This window comes from Cryptomeria japonica, chromosome 4 (assembly GCF_030272615.1).
Source record: "Cryptomeria japonica chromosome 4, Sugi_1.0, whole genome shotgun sequence".
NCBI lineage: Eukaryota > Viridiplantae > Streptophyta > Pinopsida > Cupressales > Cupressaceae > Cryptomeria > Cryptomeria japonica.
In genome coordinates, this window is record NC_081408.1 from 642,477,526 (window position 1) to 642,494,151 (window position 16,626).

At 35.6% G+C, this 16,626-nt stretch overlaps 1 protein-coding gene across 2 annotated transcripts in view; it reads right to left on the reverse strand.

Annotated features, from left to right (window-relative positions):
* LOC131047685 (SAC3 family protein A) overlaps nucleotides 1–16,626 on the reverse strand; it is a 79,864-nt gene that overhangs the window by 9,581 nt on the left and 53,657 nt on the right. For both annotated transcript variants that reach the window (XM_057981481.2, XM_057981482.2), the window contains exon 10: nucleotides 10,387–10,517. In XM_057981481.2, coding sequence (XP_057837464.2) covers nucleotides 10,387–10,517 — 131 coding nt within the window. The remainder of the gene's footprint in view (nucleotides 1–10,386; nucleotides 10,518–16,626) is intronic.

The window sequence follows — 16,626 nt, forward strand, 5'->3', positions numbered from 1 at the left end:
GATGTGGAAGGCTTCCTCAACAGTAGAAGGTTCTGAATTAATGATTTCACTCATTAGAGCAATGTAGCTAGAGAATCTATTAGGTCTTTTACTTTCCCTAAAAGTTCCTTTTGGAGCTGCATAATTTTCAGCCTCCTCAATCATCTTCTTGGCCCATAGTGGTCTTTTCTTTGTCACATTAGTGTCCCTAGGTTCAACCATATAGTCCATAAGTTCCATGTGAGTGTTGCCTTCAATCGATTCGTGAGTCTCATTCTGAATCTCAGAGGAGTGATCCTTTTCACTGTATTGAGGAGATTCATCTTCTGTTTCATTAACATCCTTAGATCTTTTCAATGCAACATCCTCTTCAAATATTACATCCCTACTTAGTTCAATTTGTTTTTGGCCTGGAATATAGACCCTATAGGCTTTAGAAGTTTCACTATACCCAACAAAGATTCTCTTTCTCCTAGAGGGTTCTAATTTAGATCTTTTCTCTTTAGGGATGTGAATGTAAACAAGACAGCCAAAAATTCTTAAGTGACCTATGTTTGGTTTTATTCTAGTGAATGCTTCTTCAGAAGTTTTGTTATCAAGAAAGGAATGTGAACATCTATTTTGGATATATACAGCAGCACTAGAGGCTTCAGCCCAGAAAGAGGTGTGAAGGTTTTGGTCATGCATCATGGCTTTGGCTACTTCTACTATAGTTTTGTTTTTCCTTTCTGCAACCCCATTTTGTTGAAGGTTGTAAGGAACAGTGAACTCCCTCTTAATCCCAACATTATTACAAAAAAATTTAAAGTTTTCAAAGATGTATTCCCCCCCCATTATCTGATCTAAGAGTCTTTATACTTTTACTTGAGGTGTTTTCTACTAAAGCCTTGGATTGCTTAAACCTTTTAAGGACTTCATCAGACTCTTTACACTTTAGAAAGTATATTCATGTCTTCCTAGAGTAATCATCTACAAAAATGACATAATACAAAAATCCTCCTAAGGAGGGTACTGACATGGGTCCGCATAAATCATAATGAACAATTTCTAATACATTTTTGGATTTACTATCACTATTATGAAATGTGCCCTTGGTATTTTTTCCTAAGGCACACCCTTTGCAGATTCCTTCATGTTCTTGAGTCAGCTTAGGTATCCCTGTCACCATTTTCTCTATAGAAGGTAAAGCACAAAAATGAAGATGCCCTAATCTTCTATGCCATAGTTCACAAGTGTTAGAAGATTTATGAATAAGTGCTTGTGAAGGAGAGATGCAAAGTTTGTATAGGCAACCATGTCGAACTCCAATGGTGTGAGCCTTCTTGATGGTTGAGTTCTTAGGCCAAGCTAAGACTTTTACATCCATAAGGTGATTATATATCCTTTGTCTTCAAGAGCTGATATTAAGATTAGGTTGCGTTTGATGCCTAGTACGAATAGTACACCTATTAATTGAAGGGCAATGCCTGATTTTAGTTGAACAATACAAGTTCCAATCCTATTCACTGGGTAGTTTGAAATTTTGAATCATCCCCAATTGTGACTTCCTCATCAGATTTTTCTATCATAGTGTCTAAGTGTCGAGATGCCCCACTATTTATTACCCAGGTGTTGAGGCTGGTTGATACTTGACTGGATAGAGTAGAGTAGAATACAAGTCTTTTAGAGTCTCTGTTGGGCTCACAGACTTCAGCAATTGAGGCTTGAGGCTTAGGTCTGTCAAGACACTTTACAGCAATGTGACCATATTTATCACATCTAAAGCATTGTACTTTAGATAGGTCCCTCTTCCTTTTGAAGGATTGCTTCCTGGTTGAGTCTTTACCTCTCCTCTTCTTGAAGTTATTCCTCTTTCCTCTTTTGTGAGGCTTGCATTTCTTCATTTTGGGAGTTAATTCCAATCCCTCTAGTAATCAATCTAGATTCTTCTTGTATGCAATCAGTCTTCAATCGATCAAATTTGGGGAGTTTGGATCGAGCACTAATTCCTTGAATAAAAGATTCCCAAGAAGTGGGAAGTCCGTTGAGTGCTAGCATAGTCAACTCCTTGCTATCAAATGTGTGACCAATAGTAGATAATTGGTTTCTTAGTTCCGTTATCCTCATGAAATATGAAGTGATAGTTTCACTTTGGTTCATTTTGATGTGGTGTAGTTGCTGTTTTAGAGCAAGAATCCTACTAGTGTTATTTATCTCAAACATGTTCTCTAGTGTTGAAAACATTAGATAAGCAGTATCTAATTTTGAGATAATAGGAACAATGTGATCTTTTACTCCATCCACCAATAGTTTCATAGCTTTATTATCATTTCTTGTCCATGGGAGTTTTTCGTCTTCTTCATCAGGCATGGGTAAAGCCTTTTCCCCAAGAGTGTTTAATTCATGTTCCTTTAATGTGAGCATCATTCTAAACTTCCAAGATACAAAATTTGCAGCTCCTTCAAGTCGGTCCTCTAGCCCAACTCCACTCACCATTTTGACGAATATAGAAATCTAGAGATTTTAATGGAGTTTGGTTGTTTCCCTTTTATAAATCTAATCAGATCTTTTCCTAAAACTAGCTCTAATACCATGTTAAAGTTTGGATCAGATTAGATATGTAAACAGTTTGTTTGTTTTTTTAATACTTAGTTCTTACTAAACTATATGTCAATGAACTCTTGAATGCAGGTTGCTACACATATGAAGGGAACACAACTTGATGCATAATTTATATGAGAGTTTGCTGAATGAGACAGATCGATATCTGAAAGGCTTGCACTTATGATTACTGTACTTGCCTTATTAAACTCGAACTGCACCATAATATATACCTTACGGTATAGGCATGTCAATAGACAGACATGCCTCTACGTACGTGGAGACATGTCGATGAATAGACATGCCTCCACGTACGTGGAGACATGCCTCTTCATTGAGATGTCTCTACACCTAAGGTTTATGCAAGACAACGATATCTAATCGTTATTTATTCGGTTAATATTCAAACACCGATTCCTCTTATCGTTTAGTATTTTAACGATTCTTCAAATCATTAATCATTATTGTTACGTGCAATAACGATTTCCATAATCATCTTTGAAAGAGATCGACTTAAGTCGATATGCACAGCGATATGTATCGGATTTATTTCATGAGGAGATTCGATTCATATTGATCAAATGAAATGATCAATATAATCAATACTTATAGATACAGTGCTCATATTCTGATTTGTATAGACAATAATAAATATTCATTATGTATATATAGATATTCGTATTTATAATAATGACACTTATTATTATTACATATATTAATATATATTCATATCAACGATAATATGCATTACTTATACATATGAGACTTCTCCGACCGAATCTATAAAACATCAACACGATTAATCGCGACTGATCGGGATTTTTTCCCGATGTTTGCTTCTTTGGTTTTTATCTTGTGTAAAAAGTACAAACGTTCCTAGTTACATTGTTAGCCAAGTTAACTAGTCGTTGGTTTGTTTTGTTTTTATCCTCCCATTGGTTTTTCATCCAACCAACAGGTTATTTTAAGGATTTTTCAAATCTTGTAAATTGGTCATGTTTGTGCCTATATAATCTTAGTAAGTTTTCAAAAACAATAATCAATTCTGTAGCTTCCTTTTGCAGAGATTTTCCTATCACACATAGTTGCATAGACCTCAAACTGCTACATTAACTGGTTCTATATCATAATTTGTAATACCACTCACAGATCAGGGTGTCATATGGGAGTGGGCTAGGTCAAGACAGTTAGCATGTAGTGCCCCCAAGTTTGAAAGCAACCATAAAAAGTTGTTGCAATTGTACCTGTTGTCATTTTATGACACCCTTGGTCCATCAGTGAGAACCAATCAGAGATACAATCCATGTACCGGTGCTGCCCCAGTTGATCAAAGAGAAAAGCAATGGAATTATGAAGTGTGAAGTGTTGTCTTGTCTGGAGGAAGTTCTTTCCTCGGAACTCTGGAACCCCGAGGTTCCGAAGTTCCTTCCTTAGTTTCTCTTTCCTCTTTCCCGGAACCCTGAGGTTCCGAAGTTCCTTCCCTTTGCCTTCTCTTCTTCCCTTTACCGGAACTCCAGAACCCTGAGGTCTCGAAGTTCCTCCCTTTCCTTAGCCCCTTTTTCCCTCTTTCCCAGAACCCCGAAGTTTCGAAGTCACTTCCTTCCGGAACTTCAGAACCCAAGGTTCCGAAGTCCCTTCCTTGCTATCCTCCTCTGTTCTCCGGAGGTTCCGAAGTCCCTTCCTTGTTGTCCTTCTCTGTTCTCCAGAACCCCAAGGTTCCTAAGTCCCTTTCCTAGCATCTCTTTCCTCTTCTCCGAAACTCCGGAACCCCAAGGTTCCGAAGTTCCTTCCTTGTCTTCCCCACTTCGGGAACCCGAGTTTCCAAAGTCCTCGGACTTCTTTCCGGCTGGCAACACTTCCGGATGGCGTGATCAACACTCAAAGCTTTAAATGCTCCGATGACTTTTGTGACTTGTGCACCTTCTTTTGTGGAGCCACAAGGATGCATTTAATGATTTTGGAAAGATTTCCATCAAGAGAGGTATGAGGCCATTGCTTGTTGTGGTGACTTATGTCATGTCTGCATGCTCTGACTTTGGAAGGTCAGTCAATCCACCCTTCTCAGGGTTGCCTTTTCAGGGTATGGCTAGGTTGCTTGCATGTACAAAAGTCAGGTGCATGCACTTACCTACACTCCCAAACTGACATTTCCCTGCACACACAAGGGTCATGATCACTCTTGTAACCAATTTTCTATATAAAAGTTGTTAAGCCTCATTGTAAAAGGTTCTCTCCTTGCTGGCTTGAGCTATTATATGCTCTCTCACTTCTCTTGTATTATTCTATATTTTGCAACTGTAAGTTGGCCATTGGCCTTATAATTAATTGAAATCACCATTCTTGCCTTCTTTCAACTTATGAATGTTGTGTATGTTTCCTTACCTTCATCATAGGTGTATGTTTTGTGGTTCTTCTCTCATATATGCTGTGTTAAATTTATTTATGAGTGTGACTTGTGGGGGAAACCTTCTCTCCTCTTGACATTCATCGAATTCTAACCTCCATACATGCATTGGGGTAACTCATACAACTGAAGTTTGTGCATCTCTTGGGTGTTTCAGTTGATTCTTTGTGTCATTTCGGGTAGGGAGAGAAACAATCTCTTCTTGGTGCATCACCTCCTTTTGTTTTAAGCATTTCTCTCTTCCCTTTACCTTTGCAAGTTGTTAGAATAGGATTAGGAGAAAGTTTTGAAGTGTTGAGTTGGTTCAACACCTACACCGAGATTGAGAAGGAAGTCGGCCTTCTCTGGAGATTCAACCCCCCTTGCACAAGGTCCCACACTTCGGGGTTGTTTCCATGTTTCACAAGGTTGCTGAGTTGATAGCTCAGCAAGGGTGCAAGCTTTTGTGATAACAGACCATTGCAAGAGTGGCCTAGAAGTATCTTACCTCACAAAATCAGCTTATTGGCATCATTTGTTTGAGCTTGACGACACTTAAAGGTGTGCAGGATGGATAAGATGGGGTAGCTTTAGATTTAGGAGAAAAAGGAGAGTGGGATAGATGTGAAATGGTTTTGTTAGCTTTAGGGCTAATCGCATTAATGGTAAATTGGAAGACAAAGGAATTGAGTGTATTGATGATTCTATTTTCAATGGCATGTTCCTTAAAAATCCCAATAAAAGATACTGTAGGTTTAGGATGATAGGGTTACTCAAATGTACACATGAGATAGTCTTATAGTGGCTTGGCCATAGGCTTCTTCTAAGATTTTGTGTAGGAGTTGTCAACAGAAGCAAGAAGTTGGTCGAGGTTTTTAGGTGGGAGACTGGAAATATGGAGGTGGGAATAAATAAAGTCAATGAATATTTAAAGAGGAAAACTAGGGTTAAAAAATAGACAAGTAAATCCATGTTGGAAATTAGGAAGAGATTTTTCGTAGGGAAATTATTTGACCTTAAAAAAAAAAAGAAAATTAAAAATAAAACAAATTTGACCTAAAGTAAAAGTGAAACTAAACCAGCTAAATCAAACCAAAAGAGAAGGTAAAATTCATGTCAAGTTCACCAATTAACATATTACATATACACTAAAATGGAGGTCTTTAATAATTAACCACCTTTCAATAGGTGAAATACAGGTGGTCTTCTTTAGTTGACACACAATAACAACAATCTATTAAAATTCAGAATGGGCAATGGAAAGGATAACAAGGTAAAAGACAATATGATGAAAACAATATGATAATAACAACAAAGCCAAGGACTGAATGTTGAGCAATATGGTAGTAAAATAATAAACAATATATCATATAAGATTCAATAGATCGTTCAACATAGTTGCATTTATGTGATCAATCAATAGATCATATAAGATAATTCTACTGTAATTATAGAGAAGCATTAGTTAATGCGCTTAATAACTAATTGGGATTATTGACAATTAAAATCAAAGCAGATGATTTTGTCACTACTCGAAATGAGCCTCCAACAAAGAAATGAAAGGCCAATCTAAAATTCAAAGATACAAATATGCTATATGGATATCACATCCTAGGTACACATATAGATGCAACAGGTGTTCCAACAGGCTGAACAGCATTAAGGATTATGGCCAGAGCAATGTGCTAGGAAAATATCAGCCATGTTACATGTTAATGGCTCTAAATATTGACATAATGGGAAGCAAACCTAGTTTTCTTCATTCAAAAAAAGAGTTTTTACTTGATTTTAATACAAGGATAATGATTGCAACTACAAACCTTCCCTCTTCCTGATGATAGTTAATCATTGACTTACTCTCTTAGTAGCAGTCAGAAAGGAATGCAAGTGCTATATGATGGTCAGCCACCTGTAAAAGTTGTCCTCCTCTTGATGATATTGTAATCATTGCCTTCTTAAGTAACAGACAGAAAAATATGCAAGTGCTATATGATGGTCAGCCACCTGCAAATATTATCTACATTCAACTGTGATGGTGACACCTTCCTTCCAGTATTCCCAATGTCTATTGTAGCCCTTTCTAATATGCTACCTTGTGATTTGTGTGTTGTAACTTGTAAGTGCCCATGATATTAGGAAGGCCACTTGGAAACTTTTCCAAAGAGGAAGAAATAATTGATACTAATGAACAATTGGCTGTCCATAAAACATTTGTGTGCAATTAACATGTGTTATATGTATTAGTGGAATAGACCAATAGTTTTTTGTGTCCCATACTGAACCAAAACAATTGTAAAACCATATTACCACATGAATGAGAAAATCTGGTTTGTAGATAATATTTGTCATCCGTCCAAGAGTTTCACTGACAAGACCAACAACCGCCCATAGATTTTGCTATTGGCATAGCACACTAGATAATAAATAGTAGTTATAAGACTTGTATGCCAAACCACATTTCAAACTATTAGGATGTCTCTGTGTTCAAGTCAACATGAAAAATATTTGCTATTGCCATTATGAGCTTACATAAGCTATTTCTAAGATCTTACTTGGAATCTTCAATCGTATTTCTTAGTAGGGTTCAACTTGGTCATTCTCACATTTGCTTTAAAGTACAGAAAGAGAGGGGGGGGTTGCTTTCATATTTCATGTGAAGAAAAGACAGAGGGTTGTGCTCCATTATTAATGAAAAGATGGTACTAAAGTGACAAGAAACAAGCAGTGTTCAGTTCATATTTAGATGAACTAAACATAAGAAAGCTTACACAAATCCCTAGTACCATCAAAAACATAAATCCCATCGGAAGATCTCCATGTGTTTAATTTCCTTCCATATCTGTGCACAAGCTATATTAACTAACATCTAAACATGCGCGTGTTGTGTTATACATGATGTTCATTTATTGGTGATGAACATTACAAATAGTTGGAAATCCATTACAAGCTCAAATAATACTCCCAACAATTATGCACCAAATGTATTTTGTTTAGGAACCTAAGGAAACAAATGAGTATAGAATATGACCATCTCATAGGAATGCAATGCACTGTCCAATGATGTTTGTTTGTACCATAACAGCAAAAATCTTTTGGGGAAAAAATTGGCAAACTAGAAGTATAAGATTTTTTGAAAAAATGGGATTTAAACGGGAAAAAATTAGATTTAAATAAAATTTAAAAAACGTTGAAGAGGCAAAAGCTGCTTGTTTTTTAAATTTAGAAGGGTTTCCATCGCATAGAGATGTAGAGAGCAAATAAAATAGAATTTAACCCATTAATTGTCCAAATGAAAAGTTTGTCTAAAATAGAAGAATGCAATGTAGCATGTAAGCTTGGCTACTAAATGATTCTTTGGTAAGTTCTGTATGAAGTTGATAAAGTTATTGCTAAGTTAACAATAAAACAGTTCACTGAATGATATGCGAGTAAACCTCTAGTCTTGTTGTATGATGTGAGTGGATGGTAAAATGTTACTAACAACACTACATTCCAAATTATTATTAATATAAAAAGAACGTTTAATCATAGAAAGTGGACTATCATAACAAACCATGAAAACTTATTAAGACCTCAAAACAACTACAATAAGCATGTTTGCATCCTAGTAGGATAAAAGAATAAAACATTTACCCACTGCAAAATTTATGCAGCCAAGGGTTTTTATGCATCCAAGGGTTTTTGTACTACAACTTGAGAGAAGGATAAAATGTTATGAAGACAAAGATGACCTACACAACATTACCTCTTCACTTCTAGTAATGAGACTAAGTAAAAAAATGAAACTATAACATTGTCAATTCATCAAGCAAAGCAATGACATGAGAAGGACCTTAAACTAGCATTAAATTTAGGCCATTTAGCCAAGAATACAAATTATTTCTTTCCAACTAATTGATTTACAAGGCTACCATTGTAGAAAAAGATAGACCATCAAATGTTGGTTGGACCAAATAACCAACCAATCTTCACAATAAGAATTTAGTTGTGCAGAAAATCAAGATTATAAGTAAACACAAAATTAAACCATGATAAAGTAGACATATAATATGAAGTAGACACAACGAGCTAAAATATAATTTTAAAATATAGATCACTCACCTATCATTATAGTAAAATACTAGCTCATTGGACAAAAGCCCCACTAAAATAAAATCTAGATTTAACATTTTTAATCTTGTTGATTTGAATTGAAAGATCCTTGTGATGTGTACATTGAAATTTTTATTTAACATTCTAAGTAGATAAGAAGAAGACACAAAACTAAACCATGAGTGACAGTATGCTGAAGACATTGACAAAAATCCCAACATCCGAGTATAGATAAAATGAAAGCAAGACAAAATAGACCCAAAATATGAAGTATGAACAGTTAGCTAAAGTATTAGCTCAGAATATAGACCATTCACCTATCATAATAGTAAAAAACTATCTCTTTGGATGGAAGTCCCACCAAAATAAAAGAGACTTAATGTTTTTTATTTTGTGCATTGAAATTGAAAGGTCCTCGTGATGTGCACATTGAAAATTTTATTTAACAAATTATTCATCTATTTGCATGCACTGGTTGATTTTTGTGTAAATACTATTTATATTGCATGAAATTATAGAATGTAAAATTGCCTCCTTTTGACTCAAATGTGCTGCTTCTCAACTCCCTACAAGTTTGCAACTAGTTGCACCTTTTTTGCACATCCCAGCCAGTTCCCTTTTGACAATCCCTATAAATATCATGCAATTACATCATAAAATATTTCGTAAGTTTCAAGGGTTTCACAAATTGGAGGGAGATTGATTACGGTTTTAGATGAAATTTAAATGCAAAACAATTGTTGAAAATTGCAATCAAAAAGATGGAATTTTTTTGGGTAAAATCATTCATGGGATTGATTTGCAAAAAATTGGAATTTTTTTTTTTTTTTCGCGCGGGAGCGGGGGGGGGATCGTCCACGGAACTGATTCAGAAAAAAACGGGATTTTCTGAAGATTTTTGCTTCTTTGGCTTGTACTACTACTTCCAAACTTAAATATATATTAGAATATCAAGGGTTCATAAAACAAATAACAGGAAAAAGTCCAAACATTTGCTATTTACGACACTGCATATGCCACTAATGAAACACCAAAAAGCAAAAAATAATTAAAAAAAACACGAACTTAGAGACCACATGATTTGCACTACAAATCAAAACCTTGCCCTTTCACAATATAGTGTAAGTACAAGTGCATATAAAAACTAAGTGAACCGACCAAAGAAGAAAGCGCACATAAAATTTCATCAGGATATCATATACTATTATTGCATACAGTAGTTTTAAGTTTAACAAAACAGGATATCAAAACCAACAAGAGAAGAAAATCTCCATTGAACTCCTTAAAAAAAACTCATCATGACAAACTAATTCTAGCCCCTTGCATAAAAAATTAAGAGGAAGACATAACACCTTGCCATAGACGACAAGAGATCTCGAGTGTTGCCCAAGTTCAGACAACGGTATAACAACTTATAAGCTGCAAATTCATGATGGCAGCCCTTGATACCTTCAGCATATAAACCTTCCAGCTGTGATTGACACTGCAAAACCAAATGTAGGCCTTAGATCAGAAATAGCTGATACTGGAGACATTTATAAATGTCAAAAGATGAAAAATTATTGTGACCTTTATCAACTTCAAGCTTTACTTGCTTGTTTTGCAAAACATTATCATAACAATACACCCTACAGTCAATCAATAATATTAAATACCTCAATACATCTCCTATGTAACAGCACATTTGATTATCACACAGACATATATCTAAGATGAATTCCTGCTATAAAACCTGGCAAACTTTTTCAGCCTAAGGACTATGGTATTACCAGATTTATATCTCAAAAACATAAGATACCAGAGAAAATTTTCTATTAAAATCATTTCATGATTGCAAGATCAAACAATTTTTTCATCCTCCATCATGGTCGATAAAGCTTCAACAGGATCTGAGCAGGACTCTAGATCCTGATTCAACAGCTCATCTTTCAAGCCTCCAATGTATCAGAAGAAAACACTCAGTCAAACCTATCTTGACAGATTGTTATAAGAAATAAGCAAACAAAGAAATTGTGTTATATGTCCACAAATGAACCAAGAATGTTAATGGGACCTACAAGTACAGCCAGCTTAAATAGAGAAGAGTTGGGGTAAAAGGACCCTAGGCAATGACAGTAACTATACACTAAAAAAATTGAAGGCAAAGAAACAAAGCAAGATATGGTATAAAACAAAAGTGGTTAAAACCCCCATGACACAACATGTAAAGATATCCAGGTGAAGAAAGATACTACCAATGAAGCATGTAGCCAAGAATAGAGGGTATATGCACCCAAAATAGTTAAAATCCTCACAGAACATAAGATGTACAGATGTGCATGTGAAGGAAGCAACTACCAAAAAAGCTTAGGGAGAGCAGACCATGTAATGAAGAATGGAAAGCAACACTGTTGGATCTATAGTAGGGCTTAGACCAGAAGAACCAATGAATATGTATGAAATTGGACTCAGTGCTAAGATTTCTCATTATTTTATCTACGTTACCCCAGTTTCCGGGATGGGGGGTCAGGGGATGCATTTCCAAGTCTCCGATTTTAAAAGCCATTTTTCGGGACGGCCAGGGGACAACTGTATAAAAAATAGGGAAAGTTTTAAATATATACAAAAATTTTAAATATTCATATGATAGGCACAAAGACACGTGCATGCATGTGTGTGTGTGAGTGAGTGAGAAGGAAACAATTATATATACATATGAAATTGTAAATACATTTAATTTATAATATAATATTATACTTTGAATCTTTGATAGTATGATACTTCATCATCGACCAATGATAGTGATAAAGATAAATTGTCAATTGGTAGTTCAAAATTTCAATATTCTGTCCTATATCAAATATGCCCAAGACAATTTAAATGAAAATCATTACAATTACAAATTTTGAAATCAATACAATCAAAAATTTGTATCTTGGTCTTCAATCTTCATCAAGAGCATAGAGATCAAAGTCATTGCTTGGTTCAACATCATCTGAACCGTGAGCAAATGGAGTGCCACTCCCACTAGGTACATAATGTATAAGAGCCTCATCATCATCTACATAGACTCGAGCAAGCTCTACAATATATGCATCTCAGTTGGTGCATTCAAGGGTTATGTCCCAATTCTTCATTCCCCTTTCCTTGTAGTCAACTTCCTTATGTGATAGGAGGCACAACATGGAGACGACATAGACCAAGTCTTCTGTTTTTCTTGCAACCAACCAGTTATGCTTCAATAGGTGGATAAAGGAGTATGTCCGTTCAGCTGAAGAATGTAATGTCCCCTACTGGGACTTACTTAATCTGCCCTAAAATTTCCCAATTAGGTTTTGAATAACGCTTGGAAATGGAAATTGTTATCTCAATATCCTAATGTAGGGCCTGCAACCAAGTTAGCATCACAAGATAAATAAACATATAAACCGATATTGAACAAATAGAATTCAGATTTACTACTGTAACATCCAAAATGTACATATGGAATTCCCTTTGAAGTTCTACCCAACCAACTCATCATCATTACAGAGAACCAGTTGGGAGAACATACAAGGCGCCTCGAGCCATTCCACCCAGCCCAAGAACACAGAATGACAACCTCCATTCTCGCCCCCCAGCCCCACTTGGGGTGTCCTACCGACATGGCTTCCTAGCTACTTGTGTTGGTGTAAATAATTATGCATCTTGGATATTATTACACTATACTTAAGTTTATTTAGGAAATGCATTTCATAGTAGTTTGGGTATGAGACACTTGGGTGTTTGTGCCACATTGGGATAGTGTGTGTAGGAGAATTTCCACCTTTTGTGGACTTATCTTGTTGTTACATTCCACATTCAATGGGTGATCCACCTCATGTGGAATATTATATTGTTTCTCCTACCTACCCACACCTATTTCTTACCTACCCTTGTTTCTTATTGAGCCACATGTCATGTTTGTGTGCTCACATATCCATAAGCCTTGCCTATATAAGCAGGCTCATCTACATTGTTTGTACGGGCAATCATTGAACATCTTGTAATGATCCAGTTGATCAGTATTTTCATCTTGATAGAATGCAGTTTATTCCTATCATCTATTTTGTCTCTCTTATTTGTGTTTTCCATTGCCTCTAGATCTTGGCAAAATCTCACATGGTATCAGAGCCATTAGAGTGTCATTGGTTTGCTAATTGAAAGAAATTTGATGCTATTTAAGGTTTGCATTTTGGAGCTTTGTATTGCAGGTTATTATTGAAGCTTGATGGCTAAGTCAGTTTTGCCTTTTGTTTCATCCAAATCAGACTTCGAAGGCCAAATCTAGAGGCATTTGATGTTTGAAGTTGCGACGGAAATTGTTCAGAAATTATAATTTTGCAGGCAAATTTCAAATAGCGATATCTCACTCATCCGGACTCCTTTTTTTGAGCAATTCTTTTTGTTTTGGGGTAGAATTTCATGATCTGTACAATGGTGCAAGAGTTTTCTGATTTTCAGATACAAGTTTTTCTGAAATCATGAAATCCCGATTTCTCTTTTTCAGGTGCCGTTTTTTTTCAAAGTGCATAATTTTTTGTCTACTTTCATAATCTGCCATTAGTTTGCAGTGATTTTGAGTGGATATTGTACTTTCAGTATTTGGTCATTTTTGGCCTATTTGGCACTTGTATTTTGCTTGGATCTCAGTTTAGATCACTAGCAGTATTTGTTGAAGTCTCTTATATCTCATTTTGAAAAGTTGTAATCATTGAAATTAGAAGTCCACTTTGCCATTATTTCCAAGTGCCAACATGATCTTTTTTTGGGGGGGTCAATAATTTATTTTTATTTTTTTTAATTTTTATTTTTTTTAAATTGTTTTTTAATAATTAAAAAAAAAAAATCAATTTTTTTCTTATTTTTTCAAATAAGTTTTTTTTCATAAAAATAAATAAACTCTTTAATAAATTCTTTTGTTTTTTTTCTTTCCTTTTTCAAAAAAAAAATGACTATCGCCTTTTTTAAATTTTTTTTCTTTATTTTTTAATAAAGTTTTTTTATGGGCTTTAATAAATTGTTTTTTCTAGATTTTTTAAAATCTTTTAAAAACACAAACATCATTTAATAAGTCAAATTGGGAACACTTTTTTTCTTGTCACTTCATACCTATCTTGTAATGCTTCCAACCGGCAGTCAAGGGGGGGTTGATTTGCTCCTTTATATCTCTTGGCCACATCCCAATCGGAGGCGTCTTTTTCTACAATATTCTACAAGGCTTCTTGGTGGCATCATTTTCATGTTTCCAGATTTGCACTATCATGTTGTATGCTCTTGCTTGAGCAATGTTGTACTCGTACTATCATAAAGTGCCACACCTCTTTGTATCTTGTTATTGTTGACTATTTGATGTAATCCTCTTGTACACGTAGATTAGGAATATCTTGTGAGACTTGGTGCATGGCTCCAGTTGAGACTTAGATTGTACACATTTGTGTATGGCTCCCGTGAGACTTTGATTGTACCGGTATTTCTGCTATTTACGAGTATCCAGATGATGCTCAAAGCAGGTTGTTTCCATGCCTGATCTTCATTTTTGTTGCAACGAGTGATTCATCGTCATCCACTTGGTAACTGGTTTTGTCACACTTTGACATTATTGGTGCAGCATAGGCTCTCTTTCTTCCTTATGGGAAGGTATTTTGGTCAACATCATTGGACTATCCTTGCAGGAGATTCGACATTGAGGGGCTTCCTAGTCTCTCTTCTTCTTCTTCTCTCATATGGGGGGGACTTTTTCCTCACATGGGGTTTTGTCCTTCACATACTTCTATGAGAGTTCTTTGTATCTAGTTTTCATCTCTCTCATGCATTTGCATTTGTACATGGGTACCTAACATGGCCTTGTAGCCGGGACCCATCTTGCATTGCTTAGTTGCACTGTAGACTTTAGTGCATTCCCCTAAGTTGCACTTAAGGGGGGGTGTTGGTGTAAATAATTATTCATCTTGGATATTATTACACTATGCTTAAGTTTACTTAGAAAATGCATTTCATATTAGTTTGGGTATGAGACACTTGGGTGTTTGTGCCACATTGGGATAGGGTGTGTAGGAGAATTTCCACCTTTTGTGAACTTATCTTGTTGTTACATTCCACATTCAGTGGGTGATCCACCTCATGTGGAATATTATATTGTTTCTCCTACCTACCCACACCTATTTCCTACCTACCCTTGTTTCTTATTGAGCCACATGTCATGTTTGTGTGCTCACATATCCATAAGCCTTGCCTATATAAGCAAGCTCATCTACATTGTTTGTACGGGAAATCATTGAACATCTTGTAATGATCCAGTTGATCAGTATTTTCATCTTGATAGAATACAGTTTATTCCTATCATCTATTTTGTCTCTCTTATTTGTGATTTCCATTGCCTCTAGATCTTGGCAAAATCTCACAACTTGCAATCCTTCATATGTACCATGTCTCCCCTCCAAAATAAGATAGCCCAATGGATAGGAATTCCTTAAAGGAATTGTCATATGTATTACATATATACAGGCAAAGATATGTCAAATGTACTTCCCCTCCTCAAATGGGACCTTCTTCCCTTTATACCTTCTATTGTGAGGGAGAAGTCACACCCCTTCATCATGCCTTCCCTTGGCAAGGGTCACAACCTTTCATAATTGCCACCCTATCAAAGGGTCACAACATTTCATCATTTCTGCCCTTAAAAGTCACTTCCTTATTTTCTTCCCATTCCTTTCTTCTTCCATTAACCTTCCTTAATCCCTATCCTTCCTTCTTTCTTGTTCTCTTCATTCCATATCCTTTTATACTATCCTATTTTATTAAAAAGACACATATTTAGGAAAAGAGACATCCAATTAAAGGCTCATGCCTCCTCATTGTTGTCTTACCAGATCTGCACTTCTGATTCCCTGAAGAATTTCACCCTCAAAAGGTTCTCTTCTCTCTTTTATATCTCATGTTTGAGGGAGTCACAACTTTTCATTTTATGCCTTTTGACCATTCACTAAACTTAATTAAATTTTAATTTTAATGTATTTTTATTCTTTTGTATTTTAATTTTATTATTATTATTTATGATTAAATCCTATTCAAAGAGGGGACATACAAAGAACTTGAAACCTATTTAAATTAGAGGGAATATCAATACAACTTAAATATAAAAAATACAAAAGAATAATAAGTACTAAAATTTACGAATGTTAAAAAATAAAAAATAAAAACTACTTGGGATAGAATCTTGATTACTAGAGGCTGGAGGAACAAATAATCTTGCTCATGGAGGTGCCACTATATATGAGCATTTCTCTTGTATTGGTCTCGAAGAGCACACAAATAATCAAGGATACACAAGGATGTGTCCCCTACCCCGAAAGTCGGCGTCCTTGTCCCCTAGGTGTATCAAGAACATCCCTATATCATCCTCCCTTTTTGAAAACTTGCAAGAAACGTAGGAAACGTCCCTTGACCGTGCAAGGACACCTAGCCATCCCCAGGACGATCGGGGACATCTAGGGGGGCAGTCAGGTGTCCCCCTTAGCATTAATATAAAAAAAAAAAAAAATTCCCTATAAATGCATTTTCATTTTGCTTCATCTTTTGCCCTATAAATGCAT